Below are 23,192 nucleotides of genomic sequence, written 5' to 3'. Positions count from 1 at the left end.
TGGGCAAGTCACTCAACTCCAATTGCCTCACTAAAAAAAAAAATCAGTTGTAAGACTTTACATATTAAGTTTCACCTTACCAGTTGAAATTTACTGCCAGAAATACAATGCCTCATTCTAGTCTGTTGAATGACTCATCCCAAATATTAGTCAACCATTTCAGGTTTGGGTTGTGCCATGGACAGATCCCTGGGGAACTTCTCTAGATACTTTCCTCCAGGTTCACATGGATCCATTACATACATATAATAATAGAATCTGCCTAACTATTTTGACATCTACTGAACATATTTTTTCCTCAAGGATAGCTTAACTTTGTTAAATGTTTGCAAAAGGCTACCATCTTTCCACTTTTTGAAAACAGGAACAATACTGTTGGATTCTAGTCTTTAAGTACCTCTCTCACTGCATATAATCTTTGAGCGGTCACTGATAGAAGTTCTTTAAGAGCATCCAGTTGTTATAGTGAGCAGCTAGGTGGCACAGTGGATAGAGTGGCAGGCTGAAGTCAGGAAGACTCATCTCCCTGAGTTCAAATCTAGCCTCAGACATTTACTGGTTTTGTGACCCTGGGCAAACCACTTAACCCTGTTTGCCTCAGTTTCCTCATCTGTAAAATGAGCTGGAGAAGGAAATGACAAATCCCTCCAGTATCTTTGTCAAGAAAACTCCAAATGAGGTCATGAGGAGAAAGGACATAACTAAAAAACAACTTAACAAGGTCTTCTAGTGCTCTCTAATGTCATTGTTATGAGACTGGTAAACTGAAATCAATAAGGGTATCTAAATGCTCACTACCTTCCCCCTTATCTTGGATTTCAACTCATGAACATTTTTGTTCTTTCCTTTCTAGTCCAAAAGAAGGATTCTCTCAACTAGCTCAATTTTTCTTTTGCCCTACTTTTTTTGTTCCATTAGGTCCTATGGTACCTCATCTGTGCTGAAATAGCATCATCTCTCAAACTCTGTTAGCTAGTAGACTGATCTCTTTTATCCCAATGCATGGTTCCAAAGCTACTGATTTCTGAGATAGGTTTCCAGGATCAAATATATGAAGCAAATGGTATTTTGGAAATTCTCAAGGTTAGAAAGGATCCAACTGCATTCTACACCTTATATGGTTATAGTACCAGAAGATTTTAAGTACCTTAAGTTCCTTGTAATCTTTATCAATGATCTCAGATCCCTAGAGACACACACGTGATCCCAGAATTATGTCAACTTACCAACTGTCTGGAAGGTCTTTGTACTGAGGAGAGACTACCAAGGGAGAACTAAGAAGAACTATACCTTTTCTGCCCTCTAACTCTTGGATTTAGAAACTGGTAGGATCACAGATTATAGATTACAGGCTCACCAAATGTTTGGAGCTAGAATGCTAGAAGACCTCTGGGTTTATGTCCTAGCATAACTCCTTAGTAGCTGTACCATCTTGGAAATATAATTGAATATCAAATGGGTATTCATAAACAGTATTACCTACCCCATCTACATGGTAGGATTATGAGTCTCAAAAGAGATGATATAGATGAAAAAGTCATTGACAAATTATAAAACACTACACAAATGTAAAATATTATTCATTCAATAAATATTTGTCCCTTACTTAACGTATTTATCTATTGTTATCCTAGTTTTGTCTACAAACACTCTCAAAAATCTGCCTTGGCTGATATCACATTTTTGTGGGTTCATTTATTTTTAATTGAATTTTTCTGTTTTGTGAAGTGATCTTAGAAGAATTAAAATTGACTAGCACCCCCAAAAAAGCAAAAGAAGGGCACATATAGGTACGTGGAAGGTAAAACGTTGTATAAGGAATTAGACTAGAGAAACAGTAAAAAGGAAGTAATTAAAGAAATTTATTACTAAAAAATAAGATGGGTTGGTTGGGTGGTAAAAGCCAACTAATAACTGACAAACAGCCTGCATCAACTGTATTCTATCCATGTCATGTGAACATAAGGCCTTCAGAAAGTTGGATGGATCTTGTGGGGCAAAGATGAGGACACAGATGAGGTTAACACTGAATAGACAGGCACTAATGGACTATAATCTGCAGCATTGCTGGGAATACCAACATTGACAAGATTACAGATCCATGGTTGCATTGGCACAATGGTGGTAGTCTTTTCCTCCTTAATATTTTGCACATGGGTTTTTAATCTAAACTGGTGAGGGCCTTGGCTGCCATGTTTCTTGGTTTGGCATGGAGATTATGTGCTTTCTGGTTAACAAAGTTTTGGGGCTCATTTGGCCTCCTCCTTGTGGTCATTATTTTGAAATAGCTATGCTTCCTCAATCAATAGTGACAGTATCAGTGGTTCAACTTTGGCCCATTTCCTATTTTTTTGGAATCAACAGCTTGTTTAAGGAGGTTGGGTTGGAAAGACTACAGTCACACACAATATCTTCTTTTCATCTTTATTTTTCCTTCCACTTTGGTATTTCCTTTGATCTTTGCTCTAACCAGTTGATTTAACTACACACATACATCTGCTTCTAAACTAACTTACATCTGTTACCAGTCACTTCTTATCAGTTAATATAGAATGAATTTCATTTTTTTTATTATAACCACCATCCAATATGTAGCATATCCAATGTCCTTCAGCTCTTTTCTCAAAGAAGGTCATTGTAGTCATGTTGCATAAGTATTATCCTGTCTCTTCATGACTTTAGCCTCATGGATTTCCTCTCTTTCTTTGAGACACAGCTGAAACTCCACTTCCAATGTGAAGCCTTTTATGACCCATTCCTGCAAGTGTCCTTTCTGATGACCCTCTTTTTATATACTTATATACATATTTTTGTATTTATATATGACATATATTATATATAGTTCTTTATGACTTCTGGTTTCATTTATACTCAGAATCATAAGCAATGTAGAAGGGTGTACCAACAACTCATTGGTCACCATACATACAAACACACACACACATACATACATATGTAAGGGAGACAAGTGTATATACATATATCATACAAATACACACATAAAAGCACATATCTAGATATGCACATGTATGTAAACATACATATTTATGGGAGAGAAGCATGTATTTATACATATATGCATACATACACACATACATATGTGTTTCTTCTATAATAAACTACAACTTTTTTGAAAGTGAGGATTGTTCCTCTTTTAAAAATATGTATCTTCAGTGCATAGCACAGGGTCTGACACATAGTAGGACCTTAATAAATGTTTGTTGATTGACTGATGTAAGGCTTCTGAATACTTATTATAAGCCTTTGACTCTTTGCATTTCATTGTCATAAATTATATATTTCAACATTTTTTGTGTGTTTGTTTTTTACTGTCCATGGGGTGACTGGGCGTTAGAAGACCTGCCACTAACAGGGGTCCCTTCCCCTTATTTCCTTCCTTTCAACCCTCTCTGGCCTTGGACTATCTGGATTCCATGGAAGAGTGACATGACCATTTGTATTGCTTGGATCTGATGGGAGTCACCAACTTTAATTCTTCTGGTGAGATGGAGGATTACCAGACCATTATCATCTGACTTGATACTGCATCCTAAGGTCTCTGGGCCTTGCCATGTACCCTATCTCTGTGTCAAGTATTCTCCAGGGCATTGGTATCTTACCTCCTGACCCAAGCTGAGACCTCCTGGGTCTGGCCATCTGCCCAGCCACTGGAACCTTTAAAGCTTTCCAGGCTCTTTTATCTGCTCTGCAGATGAATTTTCTTTTATATGTTGTCTTCCTGAATTATTTTTATTTTATTTTATTTTTGCAGGGCAGTGAGGGTTAAGTGACTTGTCCAGGGTCATACAGCTAGTGTCAAGTGTCTTAAGTTGGATTTGAACTCAGGTCCTCCTGAATCCAGGGCTGGTGCTTTATCCACTGAGCCACCTAGCTGCCATGTCTTCCTGAATTAAAATGTGATCTTTTTGGGATCAGAGACTGTCTCTCACTTTTTACATTTGTATCCCCAGTACACACAGTTAGTGTTTAATAAATGTTCCTTCTTCCTTCCTTTTCTTCACCCATTTTTGCAGTGGGATTGTCAACAGCTGAGTTGTATGTTGACTTGATTTGGAGGACTTTGTTGAGGTTTTCATAGAATTTCTTTACTTCATCCTCTGTAGTGTGTGAGCTGCAATTCTCTCGTTGGTGACCTATTTTGCTCATGCTCACTATGAGCACTGCTGTGCACATTATAGGTGCTTGAGCAATGGTTTTTGAACTGAATTCACTTGAAATGACCAAATGCCCCATGAAATGGTGCTCAGTTTTGCCTTTGTAAACATCATAAAATCAGCTCTGCCAACCTGTTTGTTTACCTTTGGGAGGGGAATTCCCTTCATCCATTAATCTTGTAATATGATTTAAAAGAGTGATCACATTTGTCTGGAATGATCAGTCCCTTCTACATCCCCACTGCTGATTACTACTATTGGCTCCCTTATCTTCTAAATGTTTTTACTTTTTTCAGTTTTAATATCTGATTCATTATTTTATTAGGGTCTGAGGTTACATTTAACAGGTGATAATTGCCAGGATCACTTTTTCTGTTCGGAAAATACACATCATCTTTCTCCATAGTTTTCTTTTAAAAAGTGGTGACTTAAAATAAACACTGTTGATGGGTAAGTTTGTGAGTCTGTCTCTCTTAAAACTATCTGTTGATTCCAATCTCTCAGTATGTCTATTTGGGATTCTCTCCAATTCTTTCTCATCCTCTTCTATAGTCAATTTCAGTTCTAAAGCATCATATAGGATTTAAATTGTCTTACCTGAAGTGTTTGTTCAAACTGCTGGGTTCCCAGAACATTGTGTCCACCCTGTGCCTGGGTAAGACATCTGTTACATTCCACAAACTGAGAAAGATGACAAACACAGCATCATCACTATAATTTGAGTTGAATAATCTCACACAGCAATCATTTGAACTTATTTGCAAAACCACTTAGCAAATACTTTCTTCACATGCATGTACCTAGAACAATTTTGTTGTTCTCTCTATGGATCCTTCCAATTCATCTTCTAAATAGCACCTTCTCTCCCCCCCCCCACCCCAACACACAGTGCTGCATGTGATAGAACTTTGAAGCATATCAATTACTGTAAAACAATGAGCATCTGAAATGTGCAATGCTTACAAGAGGGCAAATATAAGGAGATGAGGATCTATGAAAGAAATGGGGATAAAAAAGATATATAAGATAAAACATAATAAGCAAGTCATGTAATAGTCAATAACCATTAAACAAATGTTTATTGAATTGAATTTATTAGCATCTACTATGTTACAGGAACTGTATTAAGCATCAGGGATTCAAAAGGAGGCAAAAACCAGGCTCTGCCCTCAGGGAGCTTGTAATCTAATGGAGGTGACAACGTGCAATCAAATATATTATACAGAGCAAACTATATGTGTGTGTGTGTGTGTGTGTGGTAAAATAATGGAATTTGGCAGATGCCCAGGGGTCTGACTTGATTGACTTAGTAGTGTTTGAATTGGGTATGAATGAAGAACTAAGTACCCACTTAAAGGTGATTAGATTTTAGCCACACCTGGCCTGCCCTGTGAGCCACCTTGTTTAAATTTAGCCAACCCTGAGGAGAGTGTGTTCTTAGAGGCTATGGACTGTAACCGATCTCAGCCAATCAACTTGAAGAACCTCCCATTTCTGGGAGGAGGACAGGAAGTAGGAAGCTGAGGCTGGTGGACAGATCTTTCTCCTTTGGTTCCAGACATCAGATTGGTGGCAGGACTTCACGTGGGCAGTTAGGAAGGTTGGGATTTCCATGCTATAAGGAATCTGTTCTCATCTTTCTCTCTCTTCACTATCTTATATCTTTTTTTTTTTAAAGAGCCATAATTTATTTTTATTTTATTGAGAGTACATCCTCTCCCAACAACACCCAAGGTGCCTTACCCTGCCCTCCTAGACCACCCTCCCCCCCCCCCACACACACTTATGTCCAACTCCTTGGCCACTTCTGACGTTTATAGATCTTCTTTGCCATTTCCAGGAAGATAGATGGGGGCAGGGGGGACGAATGCTTCTCAATGAGCCCCATCAGTCTACTGTAACTTTCTTCCTCAAACTTGGTGAAAAGAGCAGGCAATTCAAGTTTCTCATAGAGTTCCTTCACTTTAGCAACCTTCTCTGGATCGTTCTGTCCATAATTCTCCTCCAACATCTTTCTTTGCTCAGACGATGCAAGCTGAAGGCACTTCACCACCAGCCAGCTGCATTTGTTGTCCTGGATGTCAGTGCCAATTTTGCCAGTCACACTGGGGTCACCGAAAAGGTCAAGGTAATCATCCTGAATTTGAAAAAATTCCCCCATTTCCAGAAGGATGCTCTTGGCGCTGGCGTGTTCTTTTTCCCCATCTATTCTTGCCATGAACATAGCAGCAGCAAATGGTAAGTAAAAGGAGTAGAAATCCGTCTTGTATTTGACGATGGTCTTATATCTCTGCTCTGTAAATTTGGTAAGATCAACCTTGCTCTGAGGGGCTGTGATAAGATCAAGGGTTTGGCCAATCTCGGTCTGATAAGTGCTCTGTAGGAAGAGTTCAATGAGGTTCAGGTAATAGGGCTGCCCACGGCAGTAGTGCTTCAGCAGGCGGTAGACACAGGCTTCCAACAACATGGCATCATTGATGGCATCCAAGCCAATGTCGGGCTTCTTATACCAGCATGGCTGTCCCCGGCGGGTAAGAGAAGCATCCATGATGTCATCTGTTATTAGGAAGAAAGCCTGGAGCAGCTCCACACACCAGCCCACTGCCAGTGCTCTCTGCAGACTGTCGGCATCCTGCTTTCGGGGTTCCACTAGCTCCCGGAATACCATGAGCACTGACAAGCCTCAGTTGTATTTTCCCCCGATGGCATTGTACTCTAGGATCTCCTTGAGCCTGGCCATGACATCTCCCACCTCAGGATGCTCTATCCCATCTTCTGTCAGGATCTTTACAATCTGAGAGAAATGCTGGACAAAGTTTTGCTTCTCTTGGGCAAAAACTGATTTCTGATCTCCATTCATCCTGGTACCGGGATGCAGCCCTATCTTATATCTTTTAATAAACCCTTAAAAACCTAAACTCTTGGTGAATTTATCAGTGATTTTATCCAGTTTCCCCCCAAAACTGGGGGGGACAGATTAGAACCCACATTTAGATTTTTAAACAACACACACACATACACACACATGTATATATATACGCCCATATACATATATGATAAATAGGAATATATAAATACATCTTTATATAACTATATACTAATAGGAATACACATACACACATACGACAAATAGGAAATAACTAAGAGAGGAAAAGCAATAGAATTAAGAAGGGTAGGGGAAGGTTTCCTGAGAAAGGTGAGCTTTTAGCTGGGGCTTGGAGGAAGCCAGGGAAGGTAGCAGGCAGAAATGATGAGGGAGAACCTTCTGGGTATGAAACACAGCCACAGAAAATTCCTGGAGCTGAGAGATGGAGTGTTTTGTTCTTGGAACAGCAAGGAGGTCAGTGTCACTGGATTGAAGAGTTCATGGAGGGGAAGAAGGTGTGAGATGACTAGAAAGGTAAGAGGAAGCTAAGTTACAAAGGACTTGGAACATCAATTAGAGGATTTTGTATTTGAGCTTGGAGGTGATAGGGAGCCACTGGAATTTACTGAGTAGGGGTAAAGCGACATAATTAGTCTTATTCTTTAGCAAAATCAATTTGGTGACTGAATAGGGGATGGGTTGGAGTAGGGAGAGACTTGAGTCTTGTGACAGTGAACTCTAGATAATGAGAAACAAATATAGGAGCCAATGTCTGCTTCATAAAGTCACTGAATTTGCCAGTAATGCTTTGTTGATAATATTAAGGTTAAATGTTAAGATCTCTCCTTCCAGATGAATCCTGTGGCTATATCCTTCCCATTCCATTAAGCGTCCCCAATCAACATTCCCTCCTGCCATATTGGTGGATGGGAGACTCCAGGGAACATGGCATCTTTACTTTCTTCTGTTTTATGTTGGGTGTGGTTCTGTTCCTGCCGAGAGAAGCCTTAGGGACAGGTTTTCTTTTACTATTGCTCAAGAAAATGCTCAGAACCATCTGCAGTAAGACCTAGATACAATTTAAAAACAGAAAATGCGGGGAAGCTAGGTGGCGCAGTGGATAGAGCACCAGCCCTGGAGTCAGGAGGACCTGAGTTCAAATCCGACCTCAGACATTTAACACTTACTAGCTGTGTGACCCTGGGCAAGTCACTTAACCCCAATTGGTTCACTAAAAAACAAAAAACCCCCAAAAACCAGAAAATGTGGGGCAGTATCATCCAGTGCACATAAGCGAGTGGGATTTTAATCAAGGTCCTGAGGTTCTTGCATTGAAAGTTGAACAATGAGTATATGTTAACAGGATTTCTAGGAGCTGTGATTTTGCTGTTGACAGTATTTCCTTCACAAATACACATGATGACCTTTCTCTATTTGATTAAATTACCTTTTTAAAAAATAAAAATTTTTCTGTAAAGGTTTGAGTTCCAAATTTTATCTCTCCTTCCCTCCCTTACCCATCCTGCCACCCTGGGGCAGCAAGCAATCAGATATAGGTTATACATGTAAAACATTACCATATTAGTCATTTTGTATAAGAAAACTTGAATAAAAGAAAAAAAATGAAAGAAAGTGAAAAGTAGCATGCTTCAGTTCTTTCTCTGGAGGTGGATAGTACACTTCATCATTAGTCCTTTGGTATTGTCTTGGATCATTGTATTGCCGAGAATAGTTAAGTCATTCACAGTTGATTAGATTATCTTTGAGCACTGCTATGACTGCAAATCTCTTTGCTATGTAGTTAAGCTGGTCATGAGACTTTCTTAACGTAACTAGGTTGGTCCTCAGAAAACAGACTGTCACCAGTTCTTTTCTCTAAAAACTAGCTAGCTTGATAGGATTTGTAGGGTCCCCATGGGTTACAGTCTCAGAAGCAAAAACTATTTTCCCAAGAGCTGCCACTATAAGGCTGATGCAGTTAGAAATTTCTCATAAGTTTAATTCACTGTGCATCCAGTCTTACAACATGACCAATGTGGAAATAGTTTAACATGATTGTACTGTATAACCTCTATCAGATTGTTTGCTGTCATGGGGAGGGAGGAGGGGAGAGAGGGAGAAAAATTTGGAACTCAAAATATTACAAAAATGAATGTTGAAAACTATCTTTACATGTAATTGGAAAAAAATAAGATAAAATGCTATTTAAAAAAAGAATATCCATTAGAAGGTATCAGAGAAATGTAAAAAACCAAACATTTCTTTTTTCATATGTCATTTCAGTCTCTACTCTTTTTCCTTCTTTTAATTGGTTTAAAAAACTCCAAGTTCAAAAGCTCCCTCTATCACTGCACACTGGCTACTGCTCTTCTTCTTCTTTTTTTGTGTGAGGCAATTGGGGTTAAGTGACTTGCCTAGGGTCACACAGCTAGTAAGTGTAAAGTGTCTGAGGCTGGATTTGAACTCAGGTCCTCCTGAATCCAGGGCCGGTGCTCTATCCACTGTGCCACCTAGCTGCCCCTACTGCTCTTCAACTTATAATTTTAGAAAGTTGCTTCAGGGTACCTAGATGTTAACTGACTTTCCACTATGTGTCAGTCAGTGATAGCCCTTACTGTATTTGAGGGAAAGACTTGAACCCAGATCTTCCTGACTCCTAGGCCAGCTCTCTATCCACTCTGCCATGTTGGCTTTCTCTCTCTATTTGTATAACAAATAAATCAATTTGAAGTCGAAATATGAAAATATTTTCATTGGTTGCCTTCACTAAAGTTCTATTTGAAAGACATCATGGTCTGGAGGTGATTCTTGGGGCTCCCAATAGCCAGGCCACAGTAATGTAAGCTCTAATGGGTCCTCCTAAGCTGAAAAGGAGTTGAAATAGGGGCCCAGTGATGGGTATCCAAGGACAAGATCAAGTCTTGCTAAAGTCAGGGGTTTATCATTAGATTCGCTTCAGGGTAATGAATCTTTCAGCTATAGTAACTGTTTTTCTTAGAGGATAGAATAAGGATTCATTTTAGCAATCTTTTCTTTCCTTTGCTAATCAATCAATCAATCAATTAATTAATAGGTCTGTCTATCTATTTTTAAAGCAAGGGACTTTTTTTTAAAGTTCCAAATTCTCTCCATCCTCCACCACTCCCTCACCCACTGAGAAAGCATGAAAAGCCAAACCGATTACAAATATGATTGTACATATATTCCCATGCATATATGTGTACATAATACATCTATACATATTAATGCAAAATGAATTTTTGCATTAGCCATGTTCCCCCCAAAAATGAGAAAAAGAGGAAAAAAGCTTTGATTTGCTTTCTGAATCCATTGGTTCTCTAATGGGAGGTAGATAGCATTTGTAATCATGAATCCTTTGGCATAGCAACTTTGAAGACCATTTAGTAAGGTACAGAGGGTATGTGATCTGTGGTAGTCAAGGCGGTACCCATTGTGAAATAGTTCTAGATCTTTGAAATAAAGGATTTGACTCATAGTCAAGTAATATATAGCCTGACATTAATTTATTAATATTTATTAATATTTGTACAGGAAAATCAGGTGTTTTTATTACTATGAATGTTAAGTCAATATCATCACAGACAAATAGAGATCAAAATGTGCAAATAAGTAAGTTTGATTGGTTATAATGGCATCATATGCAGTTTTTTTGCTTTTTTTGGGGGGGGTGGCAATGAGGGTTAAGTGACTTGCCCAGGGTCACACAGCTAGTAAGTGTCCAGTGTCTGAGGTTAGATTTGAACTCAGGTCCTCCTGAATCCAGGGCCGGTGCTCTATCCACTGCACCACCTAGCTGCTCCATTATATGCATTTTTGCACCAAAATTTTGCAAAAACCCCTCAAAATCCTCTAATGCTTTTTTATCACTAGAAGACTTTTACCTAATGACATGAAAAGTATTTGTTGTGATGACTTGGACAAATGTTAAAAAAATGTAAAAGAAACTTTAAAGTTCTACCTTAGAATTATCATTATATAATTAGAAACATTAAATAATTAAAGTAATTAAATACTTATATGGTCATTATTATCATTAAAGTTGAAGTCTTGAATCCTAACAAGTTTTGAATAGTTTTTTTTTTTTGCTGAATTTACTATTTCTTAAATGAAAATAAATGGAAGCCCTTTACATTTAGCTTTCTACTGGCTTGGTATCTTATATGAGCTAATAAGGCCCTAGAGAAGGGAATGGGTTGACTTTGTGAAATCACAATAATGTCCATGTCAGGAATGGGAGAGTGTTTTTTCCAGGAGGCTCAAGATTGTTATGTTCAACTAGGAAGCAAGAAGCATAGGAGGGGTCCTTTTCTACAAAAGTTTGCTGGAAGTTAAAGTTGGCCAAAACTTGGCTAATTCACTTCAAATTATTTTCCATATTTTTCCAATTTTGTGATATAGGGTTCTTCTATTCGTGTCTATCTGAACTCAGAAAGAATGGATGTTTCTGAATTTTAAATGCTTCCATATGATCATGACAAACCATATAGGATGGTTTCCTTTTCCTTTCTTTTCTTTTAATTCCATGGAAAGAATTCCTTTCTCAGACCAAGAGCTTCTGAATGGAATTAAAAAAATTGCTCATATCAAAAAAGGACCTTAAGGTTTGCAGGATTCTCTCTCTCTCTCAGATATTTTATTTCCCCCAATTACACATTAAAACATTGTTTTACATTTAAAAAAAAAGGTTTGAGTTCCAAATTTTATTCCTTCATCCCTCCCTTCCCTCTCCCCTCCCTGAGATGGCAAACAATCCAATATAGCTTATACATATTGCAGGGTTCTCTTAACAACAATCTTGTAATGTTGGTAGTAAAATATAATTTTATGGATTTATTATATTTATTTTTTATATACCATACATTTGTATATTTATTTATATACAATATATTTATATAGCATATTTATTGATAGGCTATATTTATTTATCTACTATACATTACATAGTGTATTTATCTACTATATATTCATAATGGTATATTGATTTACATGCTATATATCACACAGTATATTTATATGCTATATATTTCTATAGTATATTTATTAATATGCTACACATTTATATGTTATATTTATGTGTTATATATTTACATACTCTTATTTATATACTATATATCATATATTTGTTATTTCTGTATTATATATTTATATACTACACAGAGATTATAAATTTATTAGAATAGATTTTATAGATTATAAGTCAAAGAGAGAAATGAAGTGACTTACCCAGGATCACTTAGCAAGTTAAGGGTCAGATTAGAATTTCTAGCTAACTATACCACATTCTAGTGCATCTCTTATCTTATGGAATACATAGATGTGTAGCCCAATGTTTCCTTATTACAGATTATTTGAGCATCAATCTATCTCACACGTCTGATACGTTATTGAAAGAATAGAAGGTCAAAAAGTCCAAAGGAAATGTCATTTACATTTTCTGAAGGCTCAGGACAGGGCCACCCTCCTTATGGTGATTGTGACAGGGGAAGGAGGAAGGACATTGGGCAAAGCCTAGGAGAGAATCTCTGGCTTGCATCGGGGTGGGAGAGCTTTTCAGCCACTGTCCCAATCTAGCTACTTTTTAAATTAAATTAAACATTATTTTAGGTCTCAATGCTCTCCTTTTATCCTCTCTTCCCTCCACTCCCATTGAGAAAGTAAGAAAAGCAAACCAATTACAAACACATATAGTCAAGCAAAACAAAGGTTTGTATGAGCTTTGTCCTCCCCCCGCTTCCTTCCTGCCCCCCCCCCCACCCCGGACAAAACCAACCAACCAACCAAACCCATAAGCCTGAGTCCGTACGTGATGATTTTCCATTGGCAACTATTAGCAGGCACAGAAAAAATGCTATGTACAACCAGTAAGTCAGATTAAACCCTAGATTCTCATGTACAAAAGCTCTTGGTGAGACCAGATGCAGTAAACTTATTAGATAAGTACAGTAATTGTGCATGCAATTTTGGAGGCAGTAGCTAAAAATGGAGTCATTGAGTAACTTCATAGCAAGAAAGGTCCATAGTGACAATCTGTGGATTCATACGGAATAATGACAGTAAGTTATAAAAGGCCAAAGTTGGACCGACCTCTGAGACACTTTACTTGTACACTGTTCCAGAGAAAATGGAAGTCTAATGATAGTTTAAGACCAACTAATATTTATGTATTATACATTTTCATGGTGCTGATAGACATTCTTAGATGTTAAAGAGACTACATGAATACATCTCACATGCCGAAGGAGGCCATGTGACTTGGTGGAATGAATTTTGGGGACATGATGTCTGGTCTCACCTCTGCTATATCATTGTGACTTTGCACAAGTCATTTAACCTCTTGGTGACTCAATTTTCCTACCTATGAAACAGAGGTAGCCATCCCCACCCTGATGCATCTCATAGGCTTGTGAGGAGAAAAATGAGACAATATGTCAAAATGCTTTGAAGAGTGTAAAGGATTACATAAGTAATAATTCTCATTGGAAGAGTGCCTTAAGCTTAGCAAAGCTCTCTCCCTCAGACTTCCCTGTGATGTAGGCAGTGCAGGTATCATCATTAAGTGACTTGCCTATGTCATGTGGCTAATAAGAAGTTAAAGTAAGAGTCAAACCTGGGTGTCATGACTTCAGGTAAAGTGTTCTACCCATGACTATCCATTAATACCATGCTTTTCAAGGAATTATGAATATATATATATATATACACGCACATATATATATTTCAATTTGTTAAAATATATGGAACAAGAAGAGATTGAAAAAAATAATTGGAACAGAAAATATATAGACACACATACAACATTACAGGAAGAATGAAATGCTATCTGATTTCAACTATCTGTGAGTATGGAGACTTCTGGCCCATACCCCCAGATGTGTTATTTCACCCACCCCTGCTAGAATAAGGTTTGATATTTGAACTGAAATGACAATATTACAAGACAGGGATGGTTTATGTAGCATGCTATTTAGGCAACCAAACAATTTCCTCGCTCACAAGTTACAAGTTTACATTTAATTAGTGGTGGGCATTAAAATCCAAAACTTACTTCATTTCTACTAAATACACTCATTCCTAAGTGGACTAATGCCATTACTGACAAAAAACTGTAAACACCAGGAAAAAAAATGCCAAGGTCAGGCTTTTTCTTCCTAAATAGAGCCTCTTCTTATTAATTATGTTCTTTATAAGCATGTGAAAGACTATAGTTTAATTACTAGGCTCTGTCTCCTGTTCCCCAGGCCAACGTTAAAAGTTTATTTCAACAGTAAAATATGCCTTTCCCATACAGGATGTTGCCATTTAACTGAAACAAAGAGGACTATATTCCAATTCTCTGTGTCACTGCAGAAGCATATAAGTTACCAATCAGAAATGTTCTTCTATTTTAACTTGGAGTGTTTCTAAACCTCATACATGATACTACCTGGAATACACTAAGGCTATTGTGATTACATCTGCTTGACTTACAGTCTATATAAATCACTGGAGTCAAGTGGAGTCCAAAAGACTGAACCTTGGCTTCCCATAGCCTACTAACCCTGAACCTCTTTTTAAATTGAGAAAGGATCAAGTCTTGGGCTCAACACTTATTACCATTGAATAAAAAGACAAAGCTTAATGGGCACCCAGGAACGAGACAGTTAATGCACATGGGCAGAGAGGTGGAAGGCCATCCTCTAACTTGACTTATATATATGGACATTATATCTTTTCATATGTATAGAGATATTTGCATAGCAGTGACATACGTATCAGTTCCCATATGTAGGTGCCACGATGATGAATCATCTGAAAAGTGGGGAAGCAAACCCAATTCTCATCACTTCCTGTCTACAAGGTCACTAACACATCAGCCTTATCTGCTATAATAAGAACTGGGGGCCCACTAAATAATTTTTCAGGTAGGGATTTGAAAGTGAATGAAAAACCCAAGGTAGGGACTAGCAATACACTGATTGACCATGGCTTTCCCAACACACACATAAACATGAGAAGAGCAATTATAATTTCTGCAGACGCAGTCAGTCTTTGGATATCAAACCCAGTAGTGACTTTGCATTGACAAAAGTATGCAATCTTAGCCCAGTAAGCCATTTCAAATTCTATTCTTTCCAGTGTATTCAGGTTCAACCCCAAATCCTAAAAATAACAATGGGAAAACTTGAGTCCTTTAAGAGGTCACCATTGGGCCATGAAATGACTTTGGTTGATGAATCTGGTCATGCCACTTGGCAAGACCTATGCTCTGCTACCCAATTGATCCCTCAAATTATTTTGTTTTCCCCCGTACTTTTGGGTGAATCTGTCTTGTGGACTGATAAATTGTCCTGTTTAGAAGACACTGAAAGGTCAGTATGTAGGGTCCCACAAAGTATTTCATTAGGTTTCACATCTAGTTCTCATATGAGTCTTAAAAAGAATTTCAACATTGATTACCAAGATGTGCCAAAGAACCCATTTCCCATTGCATCCATATTTCTGCCACCATAGGAAAAAATGGCAAATAAATATTTCCTCTGTTCATTCTCTCTCTCTCTCTCTCTCTCTCTCTCTCTCTCTCTCTCTCTCTCTCTCTCTCTCTCTCTCTCTCTCCAATCCCAATCCCTTTCAGAGTCCAGGTTTCTGCATGTACACCTGGTGGTGGACATTCTAGGGAGGAAGTGCCTATGGGAGTGGCACTCCCTCCCCGGCGGGAGTCTGCATTCAGAAAGAATAGATTTTTCTGGCTTCTGCTAGAAGCCGAAAGCTATGTGTTTGCTGTAGAGAGGGTCAGTGATAGTGGCATAAAATGGGAAGGCATGCACAAATATAGGAGAAGGGGAAGGGGATGCTAAAAAAGTAGATGGGAGAGGAGGAGAGTGGTGTGAAGCTTGCCCCATAAGATAAGTCACTTATTTGTGCCTGCAAGAGACTCCCAGGCTATTTTAATTATAAATATTTATATCCACTGAAGCAAATTCAGAAAGATTTATATCCCAAGGGAGCACAGATCAATAGATCTGAGAAAACCTCATCTCCTAGCTGACCACTTAACACTGTTATCACCAATTAGGGCTGCTCTGCCCTCTGGGAGGGTGTTCTTTTCCCCTCTCGTCCTCTATAGGGCCATCCCATTCTTGGCCCCTGGAGGAAATCGATAGTAGGAGGTAGGGATCAATACCCAGGACATCTGCTTGGATACAGAAGCTAGACCTCAGAATTAGGGTTGGATCAGAAGGCAGCATGGATATTTCATACTTCCCTTCCATCTCGAGAAACCAGGTTTCCCACAATACCTCTATCCCACTGGGGGAAGCAAGGTTCCTATTTCTGATCTTTAGAGTTGTTTTGAAATTAGCTTAATACTGTGGAGTCTTAAAAGCAAAGAAAGAAGGATTTTGTTACTATTAGCTTCTTCTTTCAAAAAGTGAAAAAAAAAATCCCCCAAACCTCAAACTTACCCACTCCTAGAGATGGAACCTGAGCCTATCTACCCACCTGTCTGTGGCGCTCTTCTCGGAGTTGGCTGCTGGCCTCCAGGTCCTGCGCGAGCTGTTGGATCCGGCTGCATTTCTGCTCCAGTTCAGCCTGCGTCTCCCTCTGCTTGGTCTGCAGTTGATAGCTCCTCTGCTCCTGAGCATCTAGCTATTGACCCGCCCAGGGAAAGGAAGAAAAAAAAAATGGAAAAAAATCAATTAATACTAAACAGCTTAACAAAGCCCCAAATAGCACAGGCCTGAAGCTACCTGGGGCATGAGTAGGGGTAGTCGTGGTGGTCAGGGTGGTGGAGGGACAGCCCCGGACAACCATAAAAGCCAGGGACAAGAAGCCAATATGGTAGGCGTGATCCCCCCTCTCCCCACCGTGCGTGCGCGCACACACACACACACACACACACACACACACACACACACACACACACACACACACACACACCCTGGCAGCTCTGACATGACCTATTCTGGGGAGCAAAGAAGATTGCTGCAGGTACAGGGGTGGAGGGAGATAAATTGGCTAGACTTGAAGAGGGAAACAAAAACCGAGGCTGCAATTGGATATAAGATTGTTGTGTATGCTTTGGGGGTGGGGGGGAGGCGAGGAGAAAGGATATGGTTTGGTTTTGTTCTTAAAAGATAACCCCCTATGCCATCTATGTGTTGCTGTGGAGGCTGACCCAGGGGCATCCATCCCAGCCAAGACCTCCACCTCTTCTGGTGCCCCCTGTTATAGTGCCCGGCACAGACATAAAGGACTTTTAAGGGGGAAAAGAAAATGGGTACCTTGGCTGCCAAGCCACCTCTCTTCTCATGAAGGAGCAGGATCTCGCTTTGAAGATTCAGGATTTTTGCATCTCGCCGTTCCAGCTGGTAAGAGTTTACATAGGGAGGGAGCAAAGAAGGATCATGAATGTCAACCAATAAGCAATTAGCATGACAAGACTAAAGTATTGATCCAGTAAGGCTAACTGCACACACTGAGCTGGTGCAGCTCCCCTGTCGCTAACCCTGACCGAAGCCCCTAGGACTGGCCCCTTGTTATAGCTTCCGATGGTGTAAGAGGTGGAGAGAGGACACAGCTAGAAGACACCGCCACAGCAGAAGCAGCCACTGCCACCACCATTGCTGCCCATCGGCCAAGTCCAGGGTGGTTCCTTTCCCGGGAAGCCAGAGGGACATTCTGATCGTCTTCCTCCACTCGTTTGTTTTCTGAAATGAGACTAACCTCAGAAAGACTACTAGGAAGCAGCATTAGGAAATTCTATGTATTGATTGGTGAATGGCGAAGGCAAAATCCTGGCCTGACAGGAAGGGCTGGAAGTACTTTAGTTTCCTAATTCACAGGGTCAGTTATATCAATGAGCTTTCAGTATTACCAGTCTTTGGCCAATCCAAACAGTGAAATTCCTAACAGTAATTCCTAATGGTTTTAACTATTTAAATGTCAAGATTTGTGGGGTTTGGTTTTTCTTTTTTTGGGGGGGGGAAGAGATCTGGCTAATCAGAAAACAATGTTGTTTCACTATAAATAATGATTGGTCATCATTTAAGGCATAAATAAGGTAGATCAAAAGAATACATTTATGACACAAAAGACATGACATAGAAGACATCAGCCAGATATGATATTAACTCTACACACGTGGGTCTCTCTTTTTGTGCTTCCCCCCTTAAATATTCTATACCATTTTCATTCTAAGCCTCTTGTCGTTCTCTTCATCTAGAGTTCTTTGTGCCATCCCATACACCATTCTTCAGTTGACTTGGTAAGGTGCTTCTTTAGGAACCTTCACAAACGTACACCAGTCCTACCTCCTTCCCAAAGCCTTTCTTTCCTAAATGTAAAGACAGTGATAATTATTTCTTAACCAAAGGCATACCTTTTACACCAAAACTGTAAAGATAAAATAATTGAGAATAATGGTTGGAGAAAACCCTTTCACATCAGATTTGTAGGAATTCATATTATTAGACTCTAAGTACCATATGGGTAGAGACCACATCATCTTCTTTGTCTCTTCCTCAACTCCTAGCATGGTGCCCATTCTATATACTAGGACTTAAAAAGGTATCTGTTGAATGAACTTGGCAAATAATGGGATATGGAGTGGGAGGGAGAGAGTTATTCTAATATTTCTCCTTTCCATTTCTTATCTATAATAGCTCTGTTATTCATGGTTACCTAATAGGACAAAACTCATTTCCTTTGGATTCTGGAGGGTCCAAATATTCAATAGTGCCATGACTGTCCTACAGCCGGGGTACATTTTCCATATTTAAAACGGACACTCAGCTCATAAGACATTCTCTCTGTTATGGTGGTTTAAATGTCTCATAAAGGAAAATATCATCTCAGCATGATTTCTTTGCTTCCCCGCACTCTTTAGCCCAATGTTCCCTCTCCAGCTGAGCACAAATTGAGGACACTGGCCTTTTCAGTGGTGGACAAAGAGTCATAATAGGGGGGCCAAGCATCAAAGCAAAGGGGAAAGGAGAGCTCAAAATAAGGAAGGCTCATTATTTTATCAGGAGCGAAGTTTTTTCTTGCTACTGTTTCAAGACTCAATCCTATTTCTCATGTCAATAATGAATGGAATAATATCAAGAGGTTAACAAGTCAGCATGATCTGGTGCCAAGTTTCGAACGAACTGTAGGAGAGACCTCAAAAGGAGAGAGGCTGTGAAAATATTGCTTCACAGCCCCAGGCCGATTACAACTTTGTGGCCCTGGGCTCTGAGCTGTAAGGGAGATAATGGTGGAAAGAGAGACCACAAGCTCCGATGGCCAATTTCACTCACCTCCAACTGACCTCCTCTTGTGTGAGGGGAAATAATACTCAATGAAGCTAATTCCCCAATATTCTGAGATCAGAGTCTAGGGTGGAGCAAATCCACAGAGGGAAACCCTCCCTAGGATATTCCTCTTTAATGTAGCTTTCAGTGTATAATATTGTTACCTTAGGAGTTAGAATAGGCAAATCAGGTACAAACATCTAAACTTCTCTTCCAATGCCTAGTTCAGATAATCAATGGACGGATGATATTTTTAAAAGGACTTGTACTTTATGAAAAGGAAGATAACTCAGTCCAAGGAGTCTATAGTGAAGAAAATCTGGTTAAATTTAATTCAATAAATAACCAAGCACATACCATATGGTGCTTAGTTCCAGGAATGGGAAGGGAAGATAATAAGCAATTATATAGCATCCATGACAGAGTCAGGCACTGGGCCAAGTGCTTTAAATACACACACACACACACACATACACATATGTATATATAATTTAATCCTAACAACCCTGCTATTATTGAAAACTGTTAAATTCCCATTTTATAGTTGAAGAAATAGAGGTAGACAGAGGTTAAGTGACTTGCTCACATTCACATAGCTAGTAAGTGTTGGAGGCTGGATCTGAACTCTGGTCTTCCTGATTCCAGGCCTAGCACTCCATCAACTATGCCACCAGAAAACAAATATAAAGAAAGAATCTGCATCTTCAAGGTCCTTACAATTTTATAGGCTAGATAAGGTATGTCTAGAAATAATTATAATGCAGATTAGCATATGGTTACTGAATAGGAAAGCTAAAAAGTTCTATAACATATTAGAGAAGAGGTTCTTAACTTGAGGTCCAGGAATTCATTCTTAAAAATAACTGGATAAGTGAATTTCAATGTAATTAGTTTCCTTTGTAATCCTCTGTATTTCATTATACGTATTTAAAATAATATTCAGAGAAGGGGCCTGTAGGCTTCACCAAAACAACTAAGAAAGGTTAAGGTTTTTTGTTTTTTGTTTTTTTTGCAGGGCAGTGAGGGTTAAGTGACTTGCCCAAGGTCACACAGTTGGTGTCAAGTGTCTGAGGCTGGATTTGAAGGCAGGTCCTCCTGAATTCAGGGCCTGTGCTTTATCCACTGCACCACCTAGTTGCCCCCGGTTTATTTTTTACTGAGGGGTTCTTGGAAGGTATGAGGCAAAGAGAAGGCACTCAAGTTGGACCATAAGGGAGAGGTAGCATTTCAATAGGTAGTGAGTGATGGGGTGAGAAGGGAGGAGGGAGCAGGATCTGAGTTTCTACCTCTCTCTTCTGGAGTTCATTGGTCCTCCCTTATAAATTCTAGCTTTTGATGGGGGAGGAAACCGAAAAATTGTTAATCTGCATTATCATGTAACCTGTCCAGTAGCCCTGATATATGTCCCTACCTCTAATGGGTACATTTCTGTATTTGTCTGTGTGGCTGAATTATATATGATGATAGAAATTATGAATGATTCATGAACCATAAAATAACCTTGATTTTCAACAGGCTGCAGACCCTAAATATGCTCCCAAAATAAGAGAATTAATTAGCAGGACGGTTAATGTTATTTTCACTTATTTCAAAGTACCTGATTGTTTATTTTCTCTGGTTGTAGAGAATCAAGGCCAGTGGGATGTTCCACCCTGAGGAACATGGAGAATCACAGTATTCCTATAATGGGGTGTAAGGTCTTCTCTCTCATCATTCAACAATATACACCTGGAGGAAGGGTATTTTCGAAATAGGACCAGGGCCATATGGATCTAATGGGGCCTTAGAAATACTTAGATAAAAGTTTAATTTATCTTAGTTGGGGAAACAAATTTCTAACTACAGTTAATGTGTCCCTATGGAGTACATTCTCCCAATGGAACTATGGTTTCTGCTTTTCTGCCTCTTTCTGCAAGACATCATTCCTCCTCACGGATGAACCATGATTTTCATAGATGAGTATTATTACTAGACTGGAAGAAAAACTCAATGTGAAGCCGCTGACAGTCCTGTTGAGCACCTATCCTTACTGTTAGTATTTCTAGAATGTTCTACATCAGCACGCACATCCCATTTCTTGAGGGTATTTCTGTAGTGTGGCTTTCAGTCACATAATAGATGACTTTATGAAAGGCACTGTAGTGTGGTGGAAAGAATGTTGGACCTGGATTGAGGAGATATCTGGATTTAGAATCTCAATGCTGATATTTACTAGTAACCATAGGCAAGTCACTTAACCTTTCTGAGCCTCAGTTTCTCCATCTGTATCAAAGGGGATGATACTATCTATAGTATTCATGTAGGATTGGTTGTGAGGATTAAATGAGATAAAAAGTAAAATGTAAGAATTGTCTACACTTCTATGATCCTTCAGGAAAAAGTTAAGGAGCTCTTCAAACGAATTAGATTTATTGGACTTAGAGGGTGGCAAGCCAGTGGCTAACGGAAGGATTAGCCACGTCACTGGTGGCCTTTGAAAAACAAGTTTGTAAGGGCAGCTAGGTGGCTGCAGTGGATAAGCACTAGCCCTGGATTCCGGAGGATCTGAGTTCAAATCTGGCCTCTGACACTTACTAGCTGTGTGACCCTGGGCAAGTCACTTAACCCTCATTGCCCACTAAAACAAAACAAAAAAACCAAATAAAGAAATAAATCATTTAAAGGAGATTGGTATCTCAGAGTCACTCTCTCTCTGCCATGCCTTTCTCCCATGAGAAATCCAAGAATTTCTTTCATGGTTTCCCTTCCCTTCCCTTCCCCTTCCTCTAAATAAACTACCATCATATTCTAACTGCAAAAAGAAAAAAAAAAGAAAAACAAGCTTGTAAAAAACCAAAACAAAACAAAAAAACCAAGCTTATAAGTTTGGGAGTCAGTTGATACAGGAGGGACTTGGTCCATGAAATCATCTCTGGCAATTGAGAAGAGATGCAACTATGGTAGGAGAACTCAGTCTTTGAGAGGAAAAATCTCTTGTCCTTGTTCCTGTTTTATACCTCAAACTGATCATAGCAGAATGGGGAGGGGATTTGTCTTCATCTCTCATCCATCATCAATGACATCTTTTACAGTGGATCAGCCTGTCCTAGAGGAGATTCCATGCTTAGCATAAATAAGTGTATAAAGATATTTATTATTAGTTTAATACTAAAGCAAATATTCATAGATATTAAGATCTTAAAAAACATCTTCTGACAACTATCTCATTATAAAATTCTGCTTTTGCAATGCTAGTAGAAAAAAAGAACCATTTTTTTTTAGTTGCAGATTTGTGAATCTTATTGTCTCATTGAAACCAGGGTAACACAAAAGTTCCTTGGTGTTTATTGATGAAAGCAGTCTTCAGATACTAGGTCCTCAGACCCCATAAAAGTTTTCCATCCACTCTTTTCATTTAAATCCTGCCACCTTCTTATCTCATTTAGGAAAGGCTGAAATAAAGATGACATGGTAGAGCCTTCCACATAATAAGCACTTGCCAAACCCTTGTAGATTTGTCTTAATGATTCAAGTTGTATTTTGGTTCAGTTGTACTGTAGGAATACACACTGGCACCTGCTTTCACAGATTGTACACTTTTTTTGCAGGGCAATGAGGGTAAGTGACTTGCCCACGGTCACACAGCTAGTAAGTGTCAAATGTCTCATGCTGGATTTGAACTCAGGTCCTCCTGAATCCAGGGCCAGTGCTTTATCCACTGCACCACCTAGCTGTCTCCAGACTGTATGCTTATAAACAGAGTTTGACTGCATTCTTCTGAAAGGTTTAGTAAATCCTTATGAAGCCAGACCCACTGGACAAAACTTCTAGGGTAGGACTTTCAGACATTGGTGATGTCACTATGGAGTGGGATGCAGTTGG

General features: G+C 39.1%; 1 protein-coding gene and 1 pseudogene across 1 annotated transcript in view; both read right to left on the bottom strand.

Moving 5' to 3' along the window:
- Window positions 1-17,790, bottom strand: part of PMFBP1 (polyamine modulated factor 1 binding protein 1) — a 266,935-nt gene extending 249,145 nt beyond the window's left edge. Inside the window, exons 1-3 of the mRNA XM_043981207.1 lie at window positions 17,629-17,790; window positions 17,322-17,405; window positions 16,540-16,686 (exon numbers count right to left, since the gene is read on the bottom strand). Of these exons, the coding sequence (XP_043837142.1) occupies window positions 16,540-16,686; window positions 17,322-17,405; window positions 17,629-17,790 (393 nt within the window). The remainder of the gene's footprint in view (window positions 1-16,539; window positions 16,687-17,321; window positions 17,406-17,628) is intronic.
- LOC122739461 lies at window positions 5,958-7,035 on the bottom strand (annotated as a pseudogene).
- Window positions 17,791-23,192: the final 5,402 nt, after the last annotated feature.

Source organism: Dromiciops gliroides, chromosome 2 (assembly GCF_019393635.1).
Source record: "Dromiciops gliroides isolate mDroGli1 chromosome 2, mDroGli1.pri, whole genome shotgun sequence".
NCBI classification, from domain to species: Eukaryota; Metazoa; Chordata; class Mammalia; order Microbiotheria; family Microbiotheriidae; genus Dromiciops; species Dromiciops gliroides.
The sequence above is the reverse complement of the archived record's forward strand: the minus strand, read 5'-3'. Positions and strand labels throughout refer to the sequence as shown.